The sequence below is a fragment of the Littorina saxatilis genome, linkage group LG2 (assembly GCF_037325665.1).
Source record: "Littorina saxatilis isolate snail1 linkage group LG2, US_GU_Lsax_2.0, whole genome shotgun sequence".
NCBI lineage: Eukaryota > Metazoa > Mollusca > Gastropoda > Littorinimorpha > Littorinidae > Littorina > Littorina saxatilis.
In genome coordinates this window covers 18,526,825-18,552,546 of record NC_090246.1, presented here as the reverse complement: position 1 = coordinate 18,552,546, position 25,722 = coordinate 18,526,825, and the positions used below count along the sequence as shown (strand labels likewise).

Genomic DNA, 25,722 nt, shown 5'->3' with positions numbered 1-25,722 from the left:
GGGTCTTTCCTGGCAAAATTGTATAGGCATAGATAAAAATGTCCACCAAAATACCCGTGTGACTTGGAATAATAGGCCGTGAAAAGTAGGATATGCGCCGAAATGGCTGCGATCTGCTGGCCGATGTGAATGCGTGATGTATTGTGTAAAAAAATTCCATCTCGCACGGCATAAATAAATCCCTGCGCCTTGAATATGTGCGCGATATAAATTGCATAAACATAAACAAAAATAAAAATAAATCCCTGCGCTTAGAACTGTACCCACGGAATACGCGCGATATAAGCCTCATATTGATTGATTGATTGATCTTTCCACCTGCAGACTAACAATCAATGGCTGTGCAACTTCCTGTGCAAAGTGGACATTTTCATGGGTCACTTACTGGGAAAAATAAAAAAACCTGAAAGGCAGGGGTCCAAAATGCTCAAGTTTGAAAGAAAGTTTCTGGACACCGACGAAACCAAATCATAATAAGCAAGATGGCGGCAAATCCAAGGGAGCGAACCGAGAAAGCACGCGAACCGGTGTCAAAAGTCGGATCGGAACCGCTGCTTGTTATTTCAACTTAGCGAAACGAAGCTTTTTTTTTTTTAAACCCGGAAAACCGGAATTTCCGGCTTCAGATTTTTTCAAAAACCGGAAATCCGGACCCATGCATTTTGCTGTTTTAATTTGGCACATTGACCTGGGTGTCATATAACTCATTCAACAAGAAACATACAAACAAAATCTCACCCTGTCCAGGTAGTGTATTAATTGTCGTGAGGCTGTTGATTCTTGCTATATGTCTGAATGGAAGTCTGCTCCTGTTCGATATCTATCAAATCAGGGCAGATGTGTAGTGGTGTACACAAGCTTTCACACGAAAAAGCAGGTACATTTGTATAGATCTTCAAAAGTCTGCTGTTAACTGATACACAACATCCTATGATTAAAAGGGAACATTTTGCTAGGACTGTGATCTTAAATTTCCTAGTGCTCATGGTGGCGTGATGAAAAGAACTCCAATCCTTTTTGTTTGAACTTTTTTGCATACGGTTGTGTTCTATTTGGTCTTGTTTTGCTTTGTTTTGAAGTTTCTGAACATCTGCTTGTCTGTTTACTGCATTTTAATTGTTTTTTATGGATTCATTTGAGGTTGTGTGTTTTTTGTTCTGTTTTTCACTGTCCAATGCCCGTGGTTGATCATCTTTCAGCTTTACATTCCTATTTCAGATCTGATCATGTTTGAGAGTTGTGTTTCCGACTGTTGCTTTTGTGATACCAGGATCACATATAATCATGCTACTAAAAGGCTTTAAATACTTGAAATTCCTTCCAGCCTTTTATTTCCCGTTTGACAAAACTTTAAGCTTTAATTTCATGTCTACTTGCTGTTTGAGTTCTGTTTATCGGTTCCTTTGCTACATGTGAAAAGAAACATCAGCTTTAACTGTCTTTTTTCAATTCTTCCAAAGTGTATTTTCTCTCACTGTGTTCAATTTTTATTTCTGTTACTTTATTTTTTATTTATTTTTTTTTTGGGGGGGGGGGGGGGGGGGGGTGAAAACGAGTTCTAGGGGAAAGGGTCTGTGTGAGGATATTCTGAAAAGTGTATTATAATATATTGCCAAGGTGAACTTACGTATTTTCTGTACAAACTTTAAGTATGGCTTTGAGTAGAAAATAGATGGGTGTTTTTCCCCCCTGAGAAGCTTCATTTATTTGTTTTTAAGACCTATATAAAAAGAACCGGCACGGTTGGCCTAGTGGTAAGGCGTCCGCCCGTGATCGGGAGGTCATGGGTTCGAACCCCGGCCGGGTCATACCTAAGACTTTAAAATTGGTAATCTAGTGGCTGCTCGCTCCCCTGGCGTCTGGCATTATGGGTTTAGTGCTAGGACTGGTTGGTCCGGTGTCAGAATAATGTGACTGGGTGAGACATGAAGCCTGTGCTGCGACTTCTGTCTTGTGTGTGGCGCACGTTATATGTCAAAGCAGCACCGCCCTGATATGGCCCTTCGTGGTCGGCAGGGCGTTAAGCAAACAAAATCCTTAACTCTTACCAGTTCGCTCCCTTACCCATCGTAAGCAAGCTTACGATGCCCCCCCCTGTAGTTTTCCACTGACCAATTATCTAATTATCGAGAGAAAAAAAAAGTGTTATTTTACATTGGATGGGTCGGACAGTGGATAAACTCATATGTTAGACACACTTTATGACAAAAGCAAGCTGGGTTTTTGTTATAAGTTAGTTATAGGAATGCATTATTAGGCAAAAAAATAAAAAAAAGTCTGTTAACGGTAACATAGGCCAATAAAATAGGGTCGGTAGGTCGGGACTTTTTTTGTTTTTTGTTTTTGTTTTCCCCAAAAAAACATTTTTAAGTTATTTTGCCAAATAAAAAAAGACTTTTTTGGGGGGGGGGGGGGGGGGGTGAAAAATCCATATTTTTAAGTTATTTTGCCCAAATTTTTATTTTTTTTATTATTTTTTTTTCCTCCCAAATACCAAAAAACAGTCTAGGGTCGCGGGAAAAAATAGGGTCGGTCGGGATACTGTAAACAGACTATTTTTTTTGTGTGCCTTAGGCATGCGTATGTCATGAAACGTCCAACTTTGAAATTTGGGTAGGGGTATTCAGGTGACAATAACTTTTTTGTTTATCAGCAAAACTCAATAAAACTTTGCTATGTTATGTAAAATGAATGCCAAAACAGACTAGTTAGCAGCATATCTAAAATAAACTGAACACAAAAAAAATGTCTTCTTTGTGTTTGTCACGTGTTCCAAAAAATGGACGTACAAATTTCAACAAAAATCATGTTGTCACCCCCATAACATTTTTTACCTTTAAAGATAGCACAATTCTCTTTGCAAATATGAAAAGCTTATTCATTTTCCTTTCATTTGATATATAACTTTCTATATTTCATTTAGAATATGACCCCAGATAGCCACTCGGCAAGTAGGCACCAACAGCACTGTAAAATATGCCCTAAAACCCCCGAACTGGTAAGAGTTAAAAGAGAGCCCAGAGTCTTAAATCAGGGGTCATAAAAGGGGAGTGCCACTCTATTCTGTCAATTTACTTTTCAACATTTGACATTGGAAGAAGCTTGTGGAGGTAGATTTCCACATATTTTGCTTTCTGTATACTGGTAACTGTATAGGGGGCCCGGTAGCTCAGATGGTAGAGCACTGGACTTGTCGCAGGTTCGAATTCGGGCCGGGCCGGACACGGGTCAACTTTATGTGCAGACCCAGAGACGGAAGCCATGTCCCACCCCCGTGTCACCACAATGGCACGTAAAAGACCTTGGTCATTCTGCCATAAGTGCAGGTGGCTGAATACACCTAAACACGCAGACACCTGGGTAGCGCAACTCCGTTGCTGCTAGCTTTCCACTGGGAGGAAGCGACCCGAATTTCCCAGTGATGGGACAATAAAGTAATGAAAATGAAAAAAAAATGAAAAAATAACATGTTTAAACACCTGTGCGACTCATTTTCTAACATAAGGGTTATTGTGTTCAGTGTACGTGTTGTGTGGCTCCCCTAATATGAGCTTCTGAGGCTGATGTGATAATACACGGACACATATTCACAATTTTTGTGGTTTGATGGCCTTCATGCATTCTAGTTTGCTTCGAACAAATCCCACCATCTCATATTTTCTTTAAAAATTCATTTTCTGCATGTTTCTTTAATTTTGACCAAATAAATAAAAATACACAATGCTTCAATTGTCTGCTGTACCTGTGAAAGAGAAAGCAAGTGTTTGTGTGAGAGTGAAATTACTGACATTCACCTGTTACTGCTTTCACACACACTTTGTCTTTGTGAGCACTATGAACACCACTAAGTTACACATAAGGCAAAAAAAAAAATAGATCTGTTTACGGTAACCCGACCGACCCTAGTTTTTAGGCCCGACCCTAATCTTTTTTTTGGATCGTCTGAAAGAAAAAAAAAACCGCATCCAAAATAGAGCTGTTCGCGCTCAAACAGCAGACGACAGAAGGGAGGTAAGCTCAAAATACTGTTTATAGTTATGTTGGGCAAAAACAGGGATTGATGAGAAGAAATGAACTGTGAAACATTGAGAGGGGAGAAAAAAAAAGGGGGGGAAAAAAAGCCGACCTACCTATTTTTTTACCCTATGTTACCGTAAACAGACTTTTTTTTTTTTTTGGCCTAAGTAAATACCACAGTCACAGACATACAGAAAACTTAAGACACATTAGAGACTGTAGACTGTTCTACTCTTTAATTTGAAAGCTTGAAGTCCCCAGCCCAGCTTGCACACACAGCAGTCTGCAGTCGGTGCTCAGTTTATCCGCTACTGGGTTTTCAGAGACAATTGATTTTTATCAACGCTAGTGTGTAGTTCTGTTCTTTTCTTTTCTTTATTTGGTGTTTAACGTCGTTTTCAACCGTTCAAGGTTATATCGCGACGGGGAAAGGGGGGGATGGGATAGAGCCACTTGTTAATTGTTTCTTGTTCACAAAAGCACTAATCAAAAAATTGCTCCAGGGGCTTGCAACGTAGTACAATATATGACCTTACTGGGAGAATGCAAGTTTCCGGTACAAAGGACTTAACATTTCTTACATACTGCTTGACTAAAATCTTTACAAACATTGACTTAAGTCTAAACAAGAAACCCTTAACAAGGGTAAAAGGAGAAACAGAATCCGTTAGTCGCCTCTTACAACATGCTGGGGAGCATCGGGTAAATTCTTTCCCCTAACCCGCGGGGGGACCAGGGAGGGGTAAATTCTTCCCCCTAACCCGCGGGGGGAGTGTAGTTCTGTGTGCACAATTGTAAACCAAGTCAAACCAAAGCAATGTATCCAAATCAGACCTCATTTTTTTTCATACAAAACACTGTGATAACTAACAACAAAAAATAAAATTCAAAACCACACACAATATGTCACTTCGCAAGTCATCAACATAAAATGTTATCGATCAACAATATGTGTGACAACGTCATTCCAATGTCAGTCGACAAATTCATTTCAGGACTGAAATATGTTTCTGTTAAGCACAAAATGTTCGGATTTAATCATTTACATCTGCAATGTGCACACACACAAAAAGACTCAGTTCCTCCCCCAACTTAACATATGTTCCAATCAAATGAAATATCCCATCCATTCCCTTTCTCTCTGTTCAATGTACCAACATAATCCACACACATGCACACACACACACATACATCCATGCACGTGTTTATATTAACTGTAAAATCAGTGTAAAACATTACAAAAATGATGGTTCCCTTCTCAACAAAAAAAAAATATGCCAATACAAACAGATTCTCAAATAAAACTTCACAAACAATGTCATTAACAATACAAAAGTGTAAATTTGAAAAAGCATTTCATGGGTATATGACAAATAATGAACATGGATTTAAGGTTTGGTGTATGAAAAATGCATGCATTTGTACACATACATGAACATGGATTCCACTTTGGTGACTGAAAAATGCACTCATTTGTACAGTAATATGCAACCAGAGCTTCACATCATTCTTTGGTTTCGGAATTCAATTGCATTTGCAAAAACAAGGTGAACTGAGACATATACATACGCACACAATTGCACCAATGAATATGCCTTAGCATCTTAAGCTTCCATCATCTGTCTAAAGTATTTAGTACAAGTACATACATGTACACCTACGCCTCCAAACATCCTACTCTCTCTGCTGAGACAAAACTATTTTGAATATATAGACAGTGAGAACAAATTGCTCCATTAAATGCACATAATTGAACTTAATCATCAAGGTTTTGAGAGCTTGGTTTTTAACACACCACAAAAACTAGAAAGTATAGATACAAGAATCACCAAACTTGCAACAAATGCACGCACGATTGAAGTTCACCGACATATTTTTGGCAGGGAATAGATAATGGTGGGTAAATTGTTTTTTGTTTTTTTAAATCAGATACAGTAACGTAACCCTTGTCTGAACACTCACTCAAGCACGCAGACCATCAGTATACCTTTGGCTGCCCCAACTTGATCATGTTATTCACAGATTTCTGGCAAGATTTTTAAGGGTTTTAATTACTTCAATTTAGGACTGCATGGTATTAGTTTTCGATTCAGCTTGTAGCATTAACAGGCAAGAAAAATCTTAAGAGAAAAAAGAAAGTTTTTCCACAAATGTTGCATGACTTCAAAATACTTGCCTTGCTTCTCAATCTTTGAAAAATCTCTCTCTCTCTCTCTCTCTCTCTCTCTCTCTCTCTCTCTTTCTCTCTAGCTCTCTCTCTCTCACACACGCACACACACGCACACACACACACACACACACACACACACACACACACACACACACACTCACACACACACACACACACACACACACTACAAATCTCTTACACACATTACATTATCTAGCCCTGTCAGGCAATCACTCAACCTGTTCAAGACACATCATCAATACATCATATTAAGAGCTGCAATTACATCAAAGTGAAAAGCACTGGAAACATATTTTACGTCAAAATAGTACATTGTACAAGCATGCTGGCAACATTTGCAGGGAAATTACAATTAACACCCTCGTCACCTCTTTTACAAGAGGGTTCAGTGGAGACAGGAATGCAATCAAAGAAATCATTTCTAAGACAGGTGCATACAGCAATCTTACCAGTTTTCATGGGCAATTATGTGTCTCATTCTACTTCTTTTTTCTCAACCGAAAAGTAATAATTTCACCCTGGTTTCTACTGAGAGAAAAAAAAAAGTCTGCATAACTTATTACCCTTAAAAACCAGCCCAGCCCAGCCCAGCCCCCCCCCCCCCCCCCCCCCCCCATACCTCTGCTGACCCTGGCCGTCCCATGTGCTTTCATCACAGACAGGGAGAGCCTAAATAATCTCTACACACAAATCTTGTAACAACTGCCTCAAAACAAGAAATTCTGTAAAGTAACATATTAATTAGCACTGCTAATAGTTGTAAAGCACAGCGGACAAAGTTATATAAAATCATGAAAAAAACTAGTTAACATTGTCAACACAAAATAATCCATACGTGGATGACAAATCAAAACTTAAACACAGATGTTGTCATGGAATTTTGGCGTAACTCATTGTAGACAGCTTTTCAGCAGAAGGCCAAAACTGATTTACTTTTATCATGAAAAAGAGTTTGCATTTGTACCTGGTATGGAAAGAATTCGAAAGATAAAAGAATGTTCAATCATGTATTGTCCATTATATTTTAGAGAATATTTCTCATGGAGAATGATTTACTTAGTCTAAAGCACAAAAACATCAAAATGATCGCCAAGAATCGAGTTAAGCCAAAATTCAAGGACGACAACAAAATGTCATTTTTTACTCATTCGGCCAGACAAAAACAATGTCCCACCCCGGGTAACATTAGGATTTGTTATCATCAAACCTTATATATCAAAACCTGATACTTAAATCCTGTACATGTATTTTATTGCACAGATGTGGAATTACATGCATCACAGTATTCTTGACACTTATACAATGATATATAAGATGAGTTAAACTGAGCATTTTGTGAAGCGAACCTGCACGTTCAGCAGGATTGTTACTCTATCGATGTCAACATTTTTCAGGAAAAACAGGACAAAATAAAGGAAACTTTGATGTAACTGCATCGTGTCTAATAACCAGTTAAACTTGAGCTGAATACAAACAGTTTCAGGAACTATAAAATCAAAACAGTGTATCGATACAGCTACCAAACAGCTACATTTTTTTCTTACAAAAACAAACTCTTATTTCTATTCTGCATTCAGCTTTCAACTTTGTCTTCAGGTGAATTATGACCAAAAACAAAACCAAATTTTGAAATGCCCTTCTTCACAATTCTGCAGTTAGAAAGTGTGACAAATACATGTTGCCGTTCAACAGCATCTATAGAGAGTCACTCCCTATGAAACTTACAAATGCATCGTAAATTGGTAATGAACACTCTTACCCACAGTGGAAAAACTTGCAACATTTGATTGTTATGATGACAAAAACATCCTCACTTATGGCTGATTCATGCATGACTTTGTATTGTATTGTATTTGTTGCTTAACGTCCAGCCGACTCCGCAGAGCCATATCAGGACGAGGAAGGGGGGGGGGGGGGTGAAGGGGGCCACTTGTCAAGCGATTCCTGTTTACAAATGCACTAACCCATTACTTGTGTCCCAGCAGGCTTTAGTAAAACTAAATTAATACCTACTGGAAGATTACCAGTTTCCAGTATGTTAAAATAGGCTTAACCTATCTACTGCTGGACTTACATCAGAACACTAACAGATTAAACTATACATGAATCGCGAGACAAGCGGCAAGAGAAGAGATTTTTGGGAAAAATACAGGTGAATGAGCAAGAAGGCAGAAAAAAGAAAAGAATTCATGAAGAAAAAGAGAGCATGACAGGAAAGAGGAACCAAAAATCTACCTAACAGCAAACTAGAAAGCTCCTGCGGTTCCAAAAACAGGAGGGGCCTTTAATTTCATAACCGCAGTGCCCCACTGCGGGACCTATGAAACTTACAAATGCATCGTAAATTGGTAATGAACACTCTTACCCACAGTGGAAAAACTTGCAACATTTGATTGTTATGATGACAAAAACATCCTCACTATGGCTGATTCATGCATGACTAGATGATGGTAAGCACAAATGATTTAACTCAGAACAATTAATGTACATGACAATGGACTTTGACTTAAAACAGTTCTAAGGTATATACATACATGTACAAATGTACATGATGGTTACAGAACTGATGTAAGTGTAATATGCCTATCACAGAACAACTGACTTCAAGTTTTGACCTAACCCGATGATGTTTTACTTGTGATGATATATATGCCTCGAATGCAAGCCTCTCTGATTGCATGTGACTGTGAACTAAGAAATAAATGTAACAATTAAATATATTCTTCTCCAAAGAAATGGCTTAACTGCGGTACAACAAGCATGGGTGAAGGGTCATACGTATATGACTGTCATAAGCCTCAGCAAAATATTTGTTTCTCCAAACTCAACTGTTGATATCGTCTGTGAAACCCAGATTTGCCTTTTTCTTTCCATTAAGTCTTCTCCACAGAATTATAAGCATGCTTGTGGGCTATTATCGGTGATACCATGACTTGATGTTAAACTAAAAATCAGCAGACAATGAGCTCTTTGTGCCTGCAGATATTCAAATGCAAAAAGCAAACACCTGCAGCTGTGACTTCAACGGGACTCAATAATTAAATAAAAATTTTAAGTGTGTGGATTTCTTTATCAAGAAATAAAAAAAAATTATTCCATAGCAAACTGAGACAGACATTTCAAAATTCTTAGAAACGACATTGTACATGTTTCGATTCCACAAAATGAGCAGCGTTTTGGGCAGTGAATTGGGCACGACATATGCATGCTTAAATTTGAAGGATCATAAAATAACTTTGGATCTGGATTTGCTCTTGTTTATTGTTTATTGTTTATTATTAATTATTCTTGTTTATTTATTATTAATTATCCACGGGAAGTTTAACCTACCATTAACATTTTGGCATGCAATCACTTCTACTCCTACTTCTTGTTGATCTAAACTCCCAAGCCAAGAAAAAACAAGTCGCGTAAGGCGAAAATACAATATTTAGTCAAGTAGCTGTCGAACTCACAGAATGAAACGCAATGCCATTTTACTCGTAGCATCGTCAGGCCACCGCTCATGGCAAAGGCAGTGAAATTGACAAGAAGAGCGGGGTAGTAGTTGCGCTAAGAAGGATAGCACGCTTTTCTGTACCTCTCTTTGTTTTAACTTTCTGAGCGTGTTTTTAATCCAAACATATCATATCTATATGTTTTTGGAATCAGGAACCGACAAGGAATAAGATGAAAGTGTTTTTAAATTGATTTGGACAATTTAATTTTGATAATAATTTTTATATATTTAATTTTCAGAGCTTGTTTTTAATCCGAATATAACATATTTATATGTTTTTGGAATCAGCAAATGATGGAGAATAAGATAAACGTAAATTTGGATCGTTTTATAAATTTTTATTTTTTTTTACAATTTTCTGATTTTTAATGACCAAAGTAATTAATTAATTTTTAAGCCACCACGCTGAAATGCAATACCGAAGTCCGGGCTTCATCGAAGATAACTTGACCAAATTTTGAACCAATTTGGTTGAAAAATGAGGGCGTGACAGTGCCGCCTCAACTTTCACGAAAAGCCGGATATGACGTCATCAAAGACATTTATCAAAAAAATGAAAAAAACGTATGGGGATTTCATACCCAGGAACTCTCATGTCAAATTTCATAAAGATCGGTCCAGTAGTTTAGTCTGAATCGCTCTACACACACACACACACACACGCACGCACACACGCACATACACCACGACCCTCGTTTCGATTCCCCCTCGATGTTAAAATATTTAGTCAAAACTTGACTAAATATAAAAAGCAACAAAAGATGACACTTAAGGATTAATTATCTTCTTGAACAAATTTTCAATGTTTGTTGAAAGCGTTAGGCAGTATTCAGAAGTTTTAGTCAATCCTTATCGGTTTCAAATTTCTCCCGCTGTGAAAAAGTCTGGCAGCTCTGCCAAAATGACAGCCAAAGTTTCTCTCAATTTCAAATAAGTTTCAGGGTTTCACAGTCTGCTAACGCCAAACAAGACCTCTCAAACACCCAGGAGAATTAACTATACAGCATGTAGTCTTAGTAATTCACTTAAAACAAATGTTTACTGTGTAGTATAGAAAACGAGGCAGAATAAACTTAATGGACAAAGTACATTACAGAATGAAAAAACTTTTTCTGCATTAAAATTGTCAAACAGTTCAATTGTCAACACTATGTTTTCAACTAACCCTGAATGTCCCCCTTTCCTGCTGTTGCAGGAAAATTCCACTCAACAAAATTACCCATGGTTCACTTGGACAGATTCTGTTTCAAATATCTTCAACCAAGCTCAGTCTAATTCAAAAGTTACAACATGCAGTCACACTGTATTAGTATTCTGTGCTCAAACCAATCCCTATCTAAAGTGTCTCGACACAGACCTCCAAAACAAAAACAAGTCGCGTAAGGCGAAAATACAATATTTAGTCAAGTAGCTGTCGAACTCACAGAATGAAACTGAACGCAATGCCATTTTTCAGCAAGACCGTATACCCGTAGCATCGTCAGTCCACCGCTCATGGCAAAGGCAGTGAAATTGACAAGAAGAGCGGGGTAGTAGTTGCGCTAAGAAGGATAGCACGCTTTTCTGTACCTCTCTTTGTTTTAACTTTCTGAGCGTGTTTTTAATCCAAACATATCATATCTATATGTTTTTGGAATCAGGAACCGACAAGGAATTTAAATTGATTTGGACAATTTAATTTTGATAATAATTTTTATATATTTAATTTTCAGAGCTTGTTTTTAATCCAAATATAACATATTTATATGTTTTTGGAATCAGCAAATGATGGAGAATAAGATAAATGTAAATTTGGATCGTTTTATAAATTTTTATTTTTTTTTACAATTTTCAGATTTTTAATGACCAAAGTCATTAATTAATTTTTAAGCCACCAAGCTGAAATGCAATACCGAAGTCCGGGCTTCGTCGAAGATTACTTGACCAAAATTTCAACCAATTTGGTTGAAAAATGAGGGCGTGACAGTGCCGCCTCAACTTTCACGAAAAACCGGATATGACGTCATCAAAGACATTTATCAAAAAAATGAAGAAAACGTTCGGGGATTTCATACCCAGGAACTCTCATGTCAAATTTCATAAAGATCGGTCCAGTAGTTTAGTCTGAATCGCTCTACACACACACACACACACACACACACACACACACGCACAGACAGACACACATACACCACGACCCTCGTTTCGATTCCCCCTCGATGTTAAAATATTTAGTCAAAACTTGACTAAATATAAAAAGCCTTTCACTTTAATATTCCCTCCTTCTGACACTTATTTTTTCTGTGCAAATATGTCAGCTTATATCAATCTGCAGTCAAACTCAACCGAACTGCAGTTTAAAACTCATTCCTAAGATAGCCAATGATTGATAAACTGCCACTGGACTCGTTCTCAAAACCTGACTGACATTATGATGTATATACGCACCAAACCAAAAGCTTCATACAAAAATGATAAGTTTCAATCCATTCTGTAGATCTAAACAAAACTTAACCAAATTAACTGTCACTGCCACCAGAGATAAAGCACCTCTATAGCCACACTGATCAAAAACAAAGTGACCTTCAACAATCTCACTTGAAGCATTTAAGTATTAGACCTCTCGTCTCGGCCAATCTCACCAAAAAGAGGAGCAGCTCTTATCAATCAATCTCACTCAGAATCTCAATCTCACCCAACACTAGCAATATAGTCAGTCTCCTGAAATAGCTCAGGTCAGTCAATCACAACAAAAGTACAGAACACGTGCAAGTAATTCTCAAAGACTTCACAAAAATTAAAACGTTGAAGCTTAATTTTCCTTTTCAGGTGATTATAGCTTCTGTCGTCAGAAGAAGTCAAGTCCCTATCTCAGGCTTTCATTTTCTGATTCTTCTCCATGCTCTGAGAAAGCAATAATTGGCACTGGAATTGTGTCAGTGAGAGTATTAGAGCAGACCTCGTTTGCTTTTGAGACACTCTCAGGCAAAGTCTTGGTAATCAGACACCAAATGTGTGACTTATACTCCTGTGGCCCAACCATGTGCTCTGCAGCTGCAACACTGACACAGGGTGCGTACACATCTTGTTTGCAAGTACTTCTGTAGTTATGTAATGTTCAAATCCATCCAACTCTGAATAAAGCCCGTCCTTAACTGCATGGGCGAAGTCGACTACGCGAAGTATACTTCATGAAGCTGGCCGCACGAAGCTTTAGCACTTACAGTTACTTACAGTTTTCAGTAAAAAGACCACCTTTAGGCTCCTGCAGCTCTGGTGCTTTATTCAAGTCCTCAGCTAGGTTGGTCGTCAATACTTCTGTCGCTCGCATGGTGCTAGTTTGCACAATTCAGGTTTTGTGAAAATGTACTGAACTAGGCTGGCACTCCAAGCAGTCAGATAATTTCAGTATGCTGGAGCTGGACTCACAATAACGGCACTGGAATTTCGTTTACACAAACACATAGGTTCTTCCACTGGAATCAGGTCCATATAGTACTGCAGCTTTTGTCTTTTCAGACAAGTTGCTGGCACACATTTTTGTGCTGATGGGTTCAGATTTCTGTCATGCTTTGACTCTCACTCAAGCTTGTCTGTTGCAATGCAATCACAAAACACTGCAACACTTGAATCAAGTCTTCAAAGCATCTGAGCAGCTCATGTGTGTCACTGTCACTCTGAGTTGTAGCACTGCCACTGGAATCATGCACACGTACACTGAAGGCTGTGTTGTGGTGTTCTCTCCAAGCTGTGTTCCTCACTCACTCACATACTCTGCACTCCTGTATATAATCTCACACACAGACATTTGACAATGGCTATAGGCAAAGAGAGTGACTAGATTTTGAGGGTTGTGCGTATACCGCTGCGCCCAGAAGTCCGGCGCGAGGATGAGGAGACAGTCTCGTCCGTTTCAGAATGGAGTTTCAGACCAGGAATGTTGAAAATGGAGGCAACTGTCACAGACAAAGAAAACAATATTTTGGTCCCACAAAACACACAACAAAAGAATTTCTTGCAACGCATGCTCAGAAACTAATTAAATCACTAGAAAATAGCATGATCTACAAGATGTTCTCGCTCTAAGCAGGTGACACACATATATGTGCCTGTAACATTCATAAAATATCTCATCTTTGTGCATTGTAATCGCTCTCTCCAAACATCTGAGACAATCAGGTCTTTAAAGACAAGAAATCTTGACAGTAATAGTCTTTACGACAAGAAAGCCAAGTGATTTTTTGTTTGTTTGTTTGCTTAACGCCCAGCCGACCACGAAGGGCCATATCAGGGCGGTGCTGCTTTGACATTTAACAAGACAGAAGTCGCAGCACAGGCTTCATGTCTCACCCAGTCACATTATTCTGACACCGGACCAACCAGTCCTAGCACTAACCCCATAATGCCCGACGCCAGGCAGAGCAGCCACTAGATTGCCAATTTTAAAGTCTTAGGTATGACCCAGCCGGGGTTCGAACCCACGACCTCCTGATCACGGGGCGGACGCCTTACCACTAGGCCAACCGTGCCGGTAGCGAAGTGATTAGAAGATCTGATGTAATAAGGCTAAAAAGAGAGGATCAATATAATTTTTTCAAAAGAACACTTTTCCCTATATGTAGTATAAGTCTTGGTCAATGCACACTAAACAAGAAATTCCTCCGAGGTAGGAAAAACACCCCCGTCCTTACCATTCTCACTGCCACCAACTGAGAAGGTTATTTCCCTTTGACCATTAATATGTCCCTCTATAAGTCCTTGTAGAATCTTAATCCACCAATAACTCCCTAACCGTGTGTTTGACTGGTCCCAATTTTTGTAAGGACCGTCTCAGGAATGTATAGAACCTGTTCACCAAGTTTGGTGACGATCGGTCCGTTCATTCTTGAGATCTATATGCGAACACAAACACACAAACAAACAAACAAACACATCGACCGAATCCTATACACACCCCTATACCGGGGGTGTAACAAAATGAAACAAGAGGTAGAATAATTGTGTACAGAAACAGAAAGCACCAGCCTACCATCAGGCAAATCATGGATTTTGGCCGGCAGGTCCATGAAGTACTCATGATGCCGTGCCTTGGATGCCGGGATTCTTTTGATTGGTTCCATCTGTCAAGGGGCAGAAGTATAGCACAGTCAGACCTATAGGCAATCTCAAGTGCACTCAATGTGGTTTTATTGTCTAAATGCACATCCAGATGCAGACGCAGACAAGATTAGCTCCGATTTTTTTTCTCAATGGTTCTATAAAAAATACTTGGTGGATCAGTCTTCCCTTCCATTTTAACTTCCATCTGCCAACTCAAAATATGGACAAAGTCCGTATAGAATTGTCTTCATGCCTGAACCCTCAATCGCCCCAGACATTAAGGGCCTGTTTCTTATGTTTATTTGTTTGTGTTGAGATTAGTTGTTCTTGTTTTTAGTTAAATCTTCATCCATTGTATGTTAAATAAGTTTGTTTCAAATACATTAAAAGAAACTATTCCACCTTTTCTTGACACTTTTGTTTCTGGTTTTACATTTAACATCCTAAAAGGGGGGTTTCACTGCATTGATATCTTTATTCAGAGAAGACCCAAGAGAGCGTATTGCATGTGTGTTGGTGGCATCCTTACCTCCAGAAACCTTGCTGCCAAGTCTGCGGCGTGAGGGACGAAGGACAGCTTGGGCACACAGCAGTACAGGGGCTGCTTGTGGTACGCTCCAAACTTGCCTGCAGAGTAAGCACAATGTCAAGTCAATGCTATTATAAACACTGTCATGCTTATTCACAGAGAAATTGAGCTACACACAGCTTCAGGAGTTATTTTTTTTACAAGCGTCTAAGTGGAATACGCCTTCGCCCCTTGCAATAGACGATTTTTGGAAATAACTCTGTCACTGCTACATGTGACTGTCCGGCAGAGTTATGCCGCTTTGACCTCGGACAAATATTTTTGACTTCTGCTTCCGGCCAACACAGTCATGCTCGAAGTAAACAAGCAAGGAGAGACTGAAATCGGTCCAAACATTATGTGTTGCTCTTGGGGAAAGTGCAATTCTGAAAGTCGATACCCTCTGCATGTATGTTAAACGCCTTTTTTTTCCCCATTTGTGAAACGTGACATTACACACCAGTCACTAGCGAGAGGCTGTGTCTCAAACACATGTACAGGAAGAATGTGATGTTTGTCAGAGTAAAGCAAGAGTACTCAATCCTTCACAGCCCATACAAAACTGACAGAGTTATTTCCCAATTCGTCTATTGGGGAGGACGGGAAGGGGAATTGAGATATAGACAAATGTCAATCGTAAGCTAAGATGTTATGTACACATGAAAAAGCAATTCTTGTTATTGGATTCATAATGCGAGAATCAATGTGCAGGTTGAGTACATGTTTTCCTAGGTGATACTCATGACATCTTTGGATGTTTGCATAAGTCACAAGACTGAATTAGAAAGTGGGCATGGTACTGAGAAGACTTGACAGTCCAAGAACCTATACAGCTGTACAGTACAGTGGTGCAATGTACCTCTGATGAGAGTACACCTGAGGGACAACCAGGTGTCCTCTCATGGCAAGTATAGGTTAGTCAACTTTACAGACCGAGGTATCAGGTTGTTTGAACTTACTAATTTTGTAGTGTGGTAACCTGGTGACACCTTCCCACATCTTCTCATTTGGCGTACCAAGAACCTGAAACATTCATCCACAACATGTTGCTTTTATAGGTAAAGATTGGTTCTTAAGTACATCTAAATGCATTTCTCATCAGCAACTGGCAACCAATTTTCTTTCATTACTTTATTGTCCCATCGCTGGGAAATTCGGGTCGCTTCCTCCCAGTGGAAAGCTAGCAGCAACGGAGTCGCGCTACCCAGGTGTCTGCGTGTTTAGGTGTATTCAGCCACCTGCACTTATGGCAGAATGACCAAGATCTTTAACGTGCCATTGTGATGACACGGGGGTGGGAGATGGATACCGTCTCTGGGTCTGCACATAAAGTTGACCCGTGTCCGTCCCGGCCCGGATTCGAACCAGCGACCTCTCGATCACAAGTCCAGTGCTCTACCACCTGAGCTACCCGGGCCCCCAAGAAAAACCTCCACACACTGCAGTTCCACTTTTCCTTAAAATCATGAACTGCATGCAGAGCTTGTGTCTTCCCTGCAAGCGGCTCAACATTTTGTCAGATAAGTTTTGTCTAATAAGTGTTTGTCAGATAAGTGTTGTCTAATTAGTGTTTGTCAGATAAGTGTTGTCTAATTAGTGTTTGTCAGATAAGTGTTGTCTAATTAGTGTTTGTCAGATAAGTGTTGTCTAATTAGTGTTTGTCAGATAAGTTTTGTCTAATTAGTGTTTGTCAGATAAGTTTCGTCTAATTAGTGTTTGTCAGATAAGTTTTATCTAATTGGTGTTTGTCAGATAAGTTTTGTCTAATTAGTGTTTGTCAGATAAGTTTCGTCTAATTAGTGTTTGTCAGATAAGTGTTGTCTAATTAGTGTTTGTCAGAAAAGTTTCGTCTAATTAGTGTTTGTCAGATAGGTTTTGTCAAATTAGTGTTTGTCTGTTAGGTTTTGTCAAATTAGTGTTTGTCTGTTAGGTTTTGTCAAATTAGTGTTTGTCTGTTAGGTTTTGTCAAATTAGTGTTTGTCAGATAGGTTTTGTCAAATTAGTGTTTGTCAGATAGGTTTTGTCAAATTAGTGTTTGTCAGATAGGTTTTGTCAAATTAGTGTTTGTCAGATAAGTTTTGTCTAATTGGTGTTTGTCAGATAAGTTTTGTCTAATAAGTGTTTGTCAGATAAGTTTTGTCTAATTAGTGTTTGTCAGATAAGTGTTGTCTAATTAGTGTTTGTCAGATAAGTTTTGTCTAATAAGTGTTTGTCAGATAAGTGTTGTCTAATTGGTGTTTGTCAGATAAGTTTGGTCTAATTGGTGTTTGTCAGATAAGTGTTGTCTAATTAGTGTTTGTCAGATAAGTTTTGTCTAATTGGTGTTTGTCAGATAAGTTTTGTCTAATTGGTGTTTGTCAGATAAGTTTTGTCTAATAAGTGTTTGTCAGATAAGTTTTGTCTAATTAGTGTTTGTCAGATAAGTGTTGTCTAATTAGTGTTTGTCAGATAAGTTTTGTCTAATAAGTGTTTGTCAGATAAGTTTTGTCTAATTGGTGTTTGTCAGATAAGTTTTGTCTAATTGGTGTTTGTCAGATAAGTGTTGTCTAATTAGTGTTTGTCAGATAAGTTTTGTCTAATTAGTGTTTGTCAGATAAGTGTTGTCTAATTAGTGTTTGTCAGATAAGTTTTGTCTAATTAGTGTTTGTCCGTGCACTTAAAAGACCGCTGGGTCGATATATCTGCGAACGTAACATTTTGTTTTGTCAATAATCAAACGTTCCTACCTTTCTTGTTTTTTTATTCTGCATGCAGAGCAAAATCACAGATGTAATTTGCTATGCAGATGACTTTTGACCTTTGAACTATGACCGATTTTTAAAATTCACACACATTGAAGTTACATTTTTTTAACAATTTTAAATTTGGTTAAATTGATCACTGACAAAAGCATTAACGTTTTAATCCTGAGCTAGAATAACAGACATCCATTATTTACCTTGAAGATCTTGTCCAACTGATCGTAGGCATCCTTCATGCCGGGAAACGTGGCTTGGCCCGAGATCATTTCTGTGAAAATACACCCCACACCCCTGCAACACATACACACAAAACAATGTACGTCTTGTTAGAAATTGTACCTTCTGAAACATATAACACAACACAAGCACCCCGACCAAACATACGTATTGTCAAACAAGACATGCAAACAAAGTGTCTGACAATTTTCTTGGTGTTGCACACAGCTAACTTTCTGTCCACATGACCCGACATCCCCCCCCTGGAGCGTCTGTAAAATCGACAAGTCTGGCAGCGGAACGAAATTCAGAGGTGGTTGGAGCAGCGAGTACAGGGACGGGGCGGTGTGAGAGCACAACGGGACAAGGGAACAAGTGTAAAGACGAAAAAAAAAAAAAGAAAAAAAACCCTTTCTGTCCACATCCCGTGAGTCAGTGCACATGTGGAAGTTCATTTCAGCACCAAAAAAAGTCTATGAAGGATGACGCATAGGCTGCAACTAAGCCGATCCCTGTTACATTTCCCAATAGTGATCCAAACTATTTTCATGGGAAGGAGTGTGACTTTAACAAACAGTAAAGCCAGAAGGCTGCGAGCCAGCCTGCCAGCACTCACCACATGTCTAGGGAGGTTGAATACTGCGTGGATCCCAGCAGAATGTCTGGCGGCCGGTACCACAGCGTCACCACTTCATGCGAGTACGTGTGGCTCGGAATGGACTTGGCGCGAGCTAGACCTGAACAACAAACATAACATAATTATGAGAAACTAAAGGAAGTGAGTGCTCTAAATGTATACGACATGTGCAATAGAGTCAGTGAGAGTTGTGCGGAACCAATCTCCTGGCACCTGAGTGAATAACAAGCATTGAAATGAACAGGCGACTTTCATCCTCAAAAAATGTAGTGATCATGCGACTACGAACTGGTCACTGTCGCCTCAACGCCCACATGTTCAGGAAGCTGAAGCTGACCCCATCACCAACCTGTCCCTGTGGTCTGGAAGACCAGACTCCAGAACATGTCTTAATGACATGCCCCCAACTCAAACCAATCAGAGACAAAGTGTGGCCAGCATCAGTCCCTCTCCGCACCAAACTCTATGGGAGCAGACAAGACCTGGAAGCCACGACGTCATTCGTCTCGCAGACTAAACTGATGGTGTGACGGCGAACGCAAGGAAAAGAAGAAGATCCTCAAAACATGACAATCAAACACAAGACTCAAGCAGATAAACCAAGTTCACAATCATTTTAATATTACTGTGGTACCTGTGATGAGAGATCGCCCCTAAATTACAGGTGGTCTTTCATGAAAGGGATACTTTGGTTCAAGTACTAGACAAAGGGGGCACAAAAAGTGTCCTTTATTAGAATATGTTCCCTCATTAGGGTGACCTGTGGCATTATAGGTACCACACAATATCACAATAGTGTTGATCTTAACCAGAAACTCTGAGGGATACGTCTGTGTCTTTATGTGTATTTTCAACAAGTTTCACACACTTTTTTTAGCAAACCCAACGTTGTTTGACTTCAACAGCATAAATATCATCTTGAGAACACCTCTAGCCTGAACAATATTTTTGCTGCAAAGTTCCCTTTAGTTTAAATGCAAGTCTTGTCACTTTCAGCACATTAGCAGTCACCTAGTCATTTTCTGCAGCAACAAATCTGTCCTCCATCTTGCTCCCACTGATACCGCACGTCCTCATTTGACAGCCCCCCACTGTTTTAGCAGCCAACGGTTATCATAGCCTTTCAGGGCACCCCACAACTGCCAGCCCGCCCTTTAGTGCCTCATCACTCACAGGGAAATGGGAAACCCTTGCCTGAAAAACTGGTGCCTTTACCAACTTGTGCACACTTGTGCACTTTCTGAATTCTTATTGTTACAGTGGTACATGTCATAAAAGAACAACTCCTCCGAAAACGGCGTATGGCTGCCTAAATGGCGGGGTAAAAAACGGTCATACACGTAAAATTCCACTCGTGCAAAAAACACGAGTGTACGTGGGAGTTTCAGCCCACGAACGCAGAAGAAGAATAAAAGAACAACCCTGTAACCAGCCAAACGTGTCCCTACATTGCTGGCGGTCTGCCAGGACGAGTCATTTTGGTCAAGATATTATAATGCTGCGATCGCTCACAAGAAATAACGGTTTTAGGTGTGACGAAAAAAAGAACAGGGCCTGAGTACGGTGATAAATACAAGACTTATTTTACAACCATTTGAAAAATACATACATCCCCCGTGGCTGCCCGCATAACGAAATCGTTTTTTCTCGTGTTTTGAACTTGCCAGTGTTTCAGCACAGAGCAGAGTCCGTCCTGCACTCAATGCTTTGTGTACATCACGTGGCCACCCAAACACCCGCACAACGCAACATTTTCAAGAGAAAAACACGTTTATTTGTTTGCTTTGTCTGTATTTCACATTTCTATTTACATTTACCATTGACACACCAAATTGTATACTATAGTTTGCAAGTGAATCGTTATCATACAAAACAACGTTATCACAAGACGAACAGAGATCTCAGAGATCGTCTGCTTCTCAACTGTTTGCGCAAATCATGTAATATCTATTTTTGCGGAAACCTCCTGAAGAAATGCAATCTCAGCGGCTTCCACTTGCAACATAGTCCTGCTTATTTGGAATGTGACGTCCTGTTCTTCGTCAGTCACACCTATCTCGAAAACTAAGCCTCGCACAGCGCCCTTCCATTACTACACATTTTAAGTTTTCTGGCCTCTAAAATCGACATGAAGTGTCGTTTCTTTGGAGGCATATATTCTCATTGAAGTGGCTTCACATTGCAAATACCACTGTATGACTTTGTTCTTGTTGCTAATGTCTAATTTTCTTGCTATTACTTATAGGTCTTGCTTGCATTGGATGTATAGGCAGATGCAAGCATTCCGCAAGCAAAAAATACTAGACTGTGCTCTTGTATTAAGTATGCCGCCTCGTTAAAAATGTCAAAGGTAAAATGTTTGTGTATATGAGTGTGTGTGCATTATGACTAATGTGAGAGGGTGTGTGTGAGTGTGTGCATGCATGTGTACATGTGTGTGTGTGTGCCTGCATGCTTGAATGTGTGTGTGTATGTGTGTGTGTGTGTGTGTGTGTGTGTGTGTGTGTGTGTGTGTATGTGTGTGTGTGTGTGTGTCAGCGTGGTGTGTACATCTGTCTCTCTGTGCGGTCTCTTGTCATCAACCAACTAACAAAGACAGGTGCGGAGGAAAACCACAGGTTGAAAGACTAGACGCTAACAAACCCTAAGGTTACAGCAAAAAGTCCTTATCTCCTTCACTCTGGCAGTTAACCTTTCACAACCTCATCAGTCATCACGTAACTAGGGTACTGGAAAAGGTAGCAGCAGGAACCTACTTCCAAAGAATACAGCTGTCACCGTTAACAGTCTTATGCCAAAGTCATTAGTACACATAACAAAAAATAGTGAAATAAACAACTGCCGAATCCACTCTTTCAGCACGATCATCTGGATAGACTTCTAGTACTAGGTAAGCACTCCGGGTAAAGAATCTGCAGTCACTGTGTAAACAATAGGTAATGGTAATGTGAAAGGTTCTTCTCTCTCTCTCTCTCTCTCTCTCTCTCTCTCTCTCTCTCTCTCTCTCTCTCTCTCTCTCTCTCTCTCTCTCTCTCTCTCTCTCTCTCTCTCTGTCTCTCATCTCTCTATCTCTCTCTCTGTCTCTCTCTCATCTCTCTCTCTCTCTCTATCTCTCTCTCATCTCTCTCTCTCTCTCATCTCTCTTCTCTCTCTCTCTCTCTCTCTATATATATATATATCTCCGCTGTTCTTTCTACAAAATAATGATCATTCAGTTCAAACATTGCAAAACTCATTGTCTCCCAGGTACGGATATATCCGTACCCACTCACTCATATAGCTCTATCTGACCTGGTACGGATATATCCGTACACAAAGTCACTTCAGTCGCTTCCTGTAACGTCGATCTAACGCCTGCATTCCAGCATGTTGATTCACAGTTTCTACACAGTTACTACAATTCTGAGTGACCTGCTGCAGCACAGCTGGTCTCGGCAAAAAAACCACTTGGTCAACATAGGTGGGGTAGAAAGTGATAACACACTTCTGTCTTCCCAGTGAAACCAAACTACGGTAAGTATTTCAGTCTTTTGACAGATGTAGAAAGAGTTGTGTTTGGTTAAAAAAAAACTAAAAAAAAAACACACACGGGCCTTCAAATATAGCAACGTACAAACAAGAATTAAAGGAATAAATTGCCTGCATTCAACTCACCAAAGTCTGCTAGCTTCAGTTCTCCAATTTCACTGATCAACAGATTTTGAGGTTTCAGGTCTCTGAAATCAAATGATCAAGCAAACCTTTTGAAGAAAAGCACTTTTTTAAATCCCTTTAAAAAAAAATAAACATGCAAAAGAATGATTAAGTAATTCACATTCTCTCACACACACACACACACACACACACACACACACACACACACACAGACACATACACACACAAACAGACATACACACACACACAAACAGACACACGCACACAAACACACACACACACACACACACACACACACACACAGACACACACACATACACACACACACACACACACACAGACACATACATGCACACACCTTAACACTGTACAAGTATAAGAACTTTTTACCTGTGTAATATTCTTCTTTCATGGCAGTATCCTAAGCCTCGCAACAACTGGTACAAAAACAACTGTAACAAACAAAAACTCGATGTTTAAATGACAATGTTTACCTGTAAAATGAACCATGAAAAACATTCCCTCCCCCCCCCCCCCCAAAAAAAAATGAAATAAAAAATAAGGCACACAAACCTTAAAACAAAAACAAACAAGAAGAGCAAACGCTCGATCGAGTCACTTTCGCAGTTCTGAATATTATATGAGGCATCAGATGGACAGGAAGAAATTGCTATTCACAACACAATGAGTCACGTTCACATAAAATTTGAGCCCGGTCACTTTTATAGTTTCCGAGAAAAGCCCAACGTTAAGTTGTGTGTTGCCGAACAGAAAAGGCTAGTTATCTCCCTTGTTTTTCTGATAACGTTCGTAAAAGGCTACAGATGTAAATACTTTGATGTAAAGAATAATCCTACAAAGTTTCAATCACATCCGATGAACTTGGTCAAAGATATAAAATGTCTAATTTTTCCTTTGACGCTGACCTGTGACCTTGAAAAAGGTCAAAGGTCAACGAAACCATCGTTAAAGTGTAGAGGTCATTTGAGGTCACGACTAAACAAACTATGAGCCCAATCGCTTTGATAGTTTCCGAGAAAAGATATAAAATGTCTAATTTTTCCTTTGACGCTGACCTGTGACCTTGAAAAAGGTCAAAGGTCAACGAAACCATCGTTAAAGTGTAGAGGTCATTGGAGGTCACGACTAAACAAAATATGAGCCCGATCGCTTTGATAGTTTCCGAGAAAAGTCCAACGTTAAGGTGGTGTCTACGGACGGCCGGCCGGACGGACTAACACTGACCGATTACATAGAGTCACTTTTTCTCAAGTGACTCAAAAACATTAACAGCTTACCTGCCATGTATAAACACAATCAGCTCATTTCAATTCAACTCTGCTATCTTTGAAAGCAATCTTACCAATGTGATAATATTCCGTTACAAATTTTTACAATCATTAAAAATTATATCAAAATGATTCCATTTTCACTGTCCCAAAATAACTGTTTCTTTTTCTAATGAGTATATTTAATTTTGCACTAACTTTAAACTCTTCCATTGAAAGACTGGGTTTTTTCTGTCCTAATTTAAGGATAAAAAGCAGAAAAAACACAAAACAACAACCTCAGGTATTTTGGGTCACTCAGATAAAATAAAATTAAAAAAATTAAAAAATCCTGACACATAGCTACATCAAAGAAAAATATATGCACTTACCTTGACATTAAATGAATTGAGACCCCCAGGGTGTTTTTCTAGATATTGGCTCAGATCTGTATGCTGTTCGGAAAGACAAATACAGAGAAAGATTCACTGAATGTGCTGCACAAAACATCTTTCTCCACTCCTTGTTTACTTATGATAACTGTGGCATGCAGAACATTTTGGCATCCTTTTTCTTTCTCTTTTTTTTCTTGTCTGGTGTGCACTGAACATTTTCCAAAAGGATATTCACAGACAAAACGGCATATTCTCACACCCCATCTTCTATCTCTTCAACAGCCATTTCAGTCAAACTACAGCCATTTCAGTCCATTTCAGTCAAACTACAGCCATTTCAGTCAAACAACAGCCATTTCAGTCAAACAACAGCCATTTCAGTCAAACTACAGCCATTTCAGTCAAACAACAGCCATTGCAGTCAAACTACAGCCATTTCAGTCAAACTACAGCCATTTCGGTCAAACAACAGCCATTCCCGGTTACAGTCAAACTACAGCCATTTCAGTCAAACTACAGCCATTTCAGTCAAACAACAGCCATTTCAGTCAAACAACAGCCATTTCAGTCAAACTACAGCCATTTCAGTCAAACTACAGCCATTTCAGTCAAACAACAGCCATTCCCGGTTGCAGTCAAACTACAGCCATTTCAGTCAAACTACAGCCATTTCAGTCAAACTACAGCCATTTCAGTCAAACTGCAGCCATTTCCATTCCCTTCCCACCTCCACCTTTTCCTCTCTCTACTCCCGCCCCCTTCCCATCCCCTCCTTCCTTCATGCGTAAAGCTTAACGCCCAAAGAATTCCCAACATTTTCAGAAACAGAAAATGCAAAGGCACTCACCACATATTCAAAGACAAAGGTGAGAGTTTCTTTGGTGTGGATAATATCATGCAGTGTGACGATGTTCGCGTGGCGCAGGCCTTTTAGCAAGGAAGCTGCAAGAGAAAAAAGGGAGCGTGTGAAATCCAGCAAGTATATGTAGCAAATCATAGCAAAGTCAATAGAATTATAGCACTCTATGCCAAGACTCAAGTTGCCTCAAATGTTTAATGAAATGAAGTAACATGAGACAATTACTTCAATGCACCACATCACAAACTGTGCAAGAGGCAGCGCCCTCTATCCAACAGAAACATAAACACACACAATACATGGATGCTCTCTTTGGATACAAGAAACACTCTGTCTGTCTGTCTGTCTGTCTGTCTGTCTGTCTGTCTGTCTGTCTGTCTGTCTGTCTGTCTGTCTGTCTGTCTGTCTGTCTGTCTGTCTGTCTGTCTGTCTCCACTGTCTGTCTGTCTGTCTGTCCGTCCATGTGTTAATGTCTGTCTGTCTGTCTGTCCATGTGTTAATGTCTGTCTGTCTGTCTGTCTGTCTCCATCCGTCTGTCTGTCCGTCTGTCTGTCCGTCTGTCTGTCTGTCTCTCTCCATCCGTCCGTCTGTCTGTCTC

At 39.5% G+C, this 25,722-nt stretch overlaps 1 protein-coding gene across 2 annotated transcripts in view; it reads right to left on the bottom strand.

Annotated features, from left to right (window-relative positions):
- Window positions 1-8,058: 8,058 nt before the first annotated feature.
- Window positions 8,059-25,722, bottom strand: part of LOC138958400 (cyclin-dependent kinase 14-like) — a 143,362-nt gene continuing 125,698 nt past the window's right edge. For both annotated transcript variants that reach the window (XM_070329538.1, XM_070329539.1), the window contains exons 8-17: window positions 25,113-25,207; window positions 24,263-24,325; window positions 22,993-23,054; window positions 22,603-22,664; window positions 18,928-19,048; window positions 18,293-18,386; window positions 16,314-16,377; window positions 15,316-15,413; window positions 14,716-14,806; window positions 8,059-13,642 (exon numbers count right to left, since the gene is read on the bottom strand). In XM_070329538.1, the coding sequence (XP_070185639.1) occupies window positions 13,524-13,642; window positions 14,716-14,806; window positions 15,316-15,413; window positions 16,314-16,377; window positions 18,293-18,386; window positions 18,928-19,048; window positions 22,603-22,664; window positions 22,993-23,054; window positions 24,263-24,325; window positions 25,113-25,207 (869 nt within the window). In that variant the 3' untranslated portion in view covers window positions 8,059-13,523. The remainder of the gene's footprint in view (window positions 13,643-14,715; window positions 14,807-15,315; window positions 15,414-16,313; window positions 16,378-18,292; window positions 18,387-18,927; window positions 19,049-22,602; window positions 22,665-22,992; window positions 23,055-24,262; window positions 24,326-25,112; window positions 25,208-25,722) is intronic.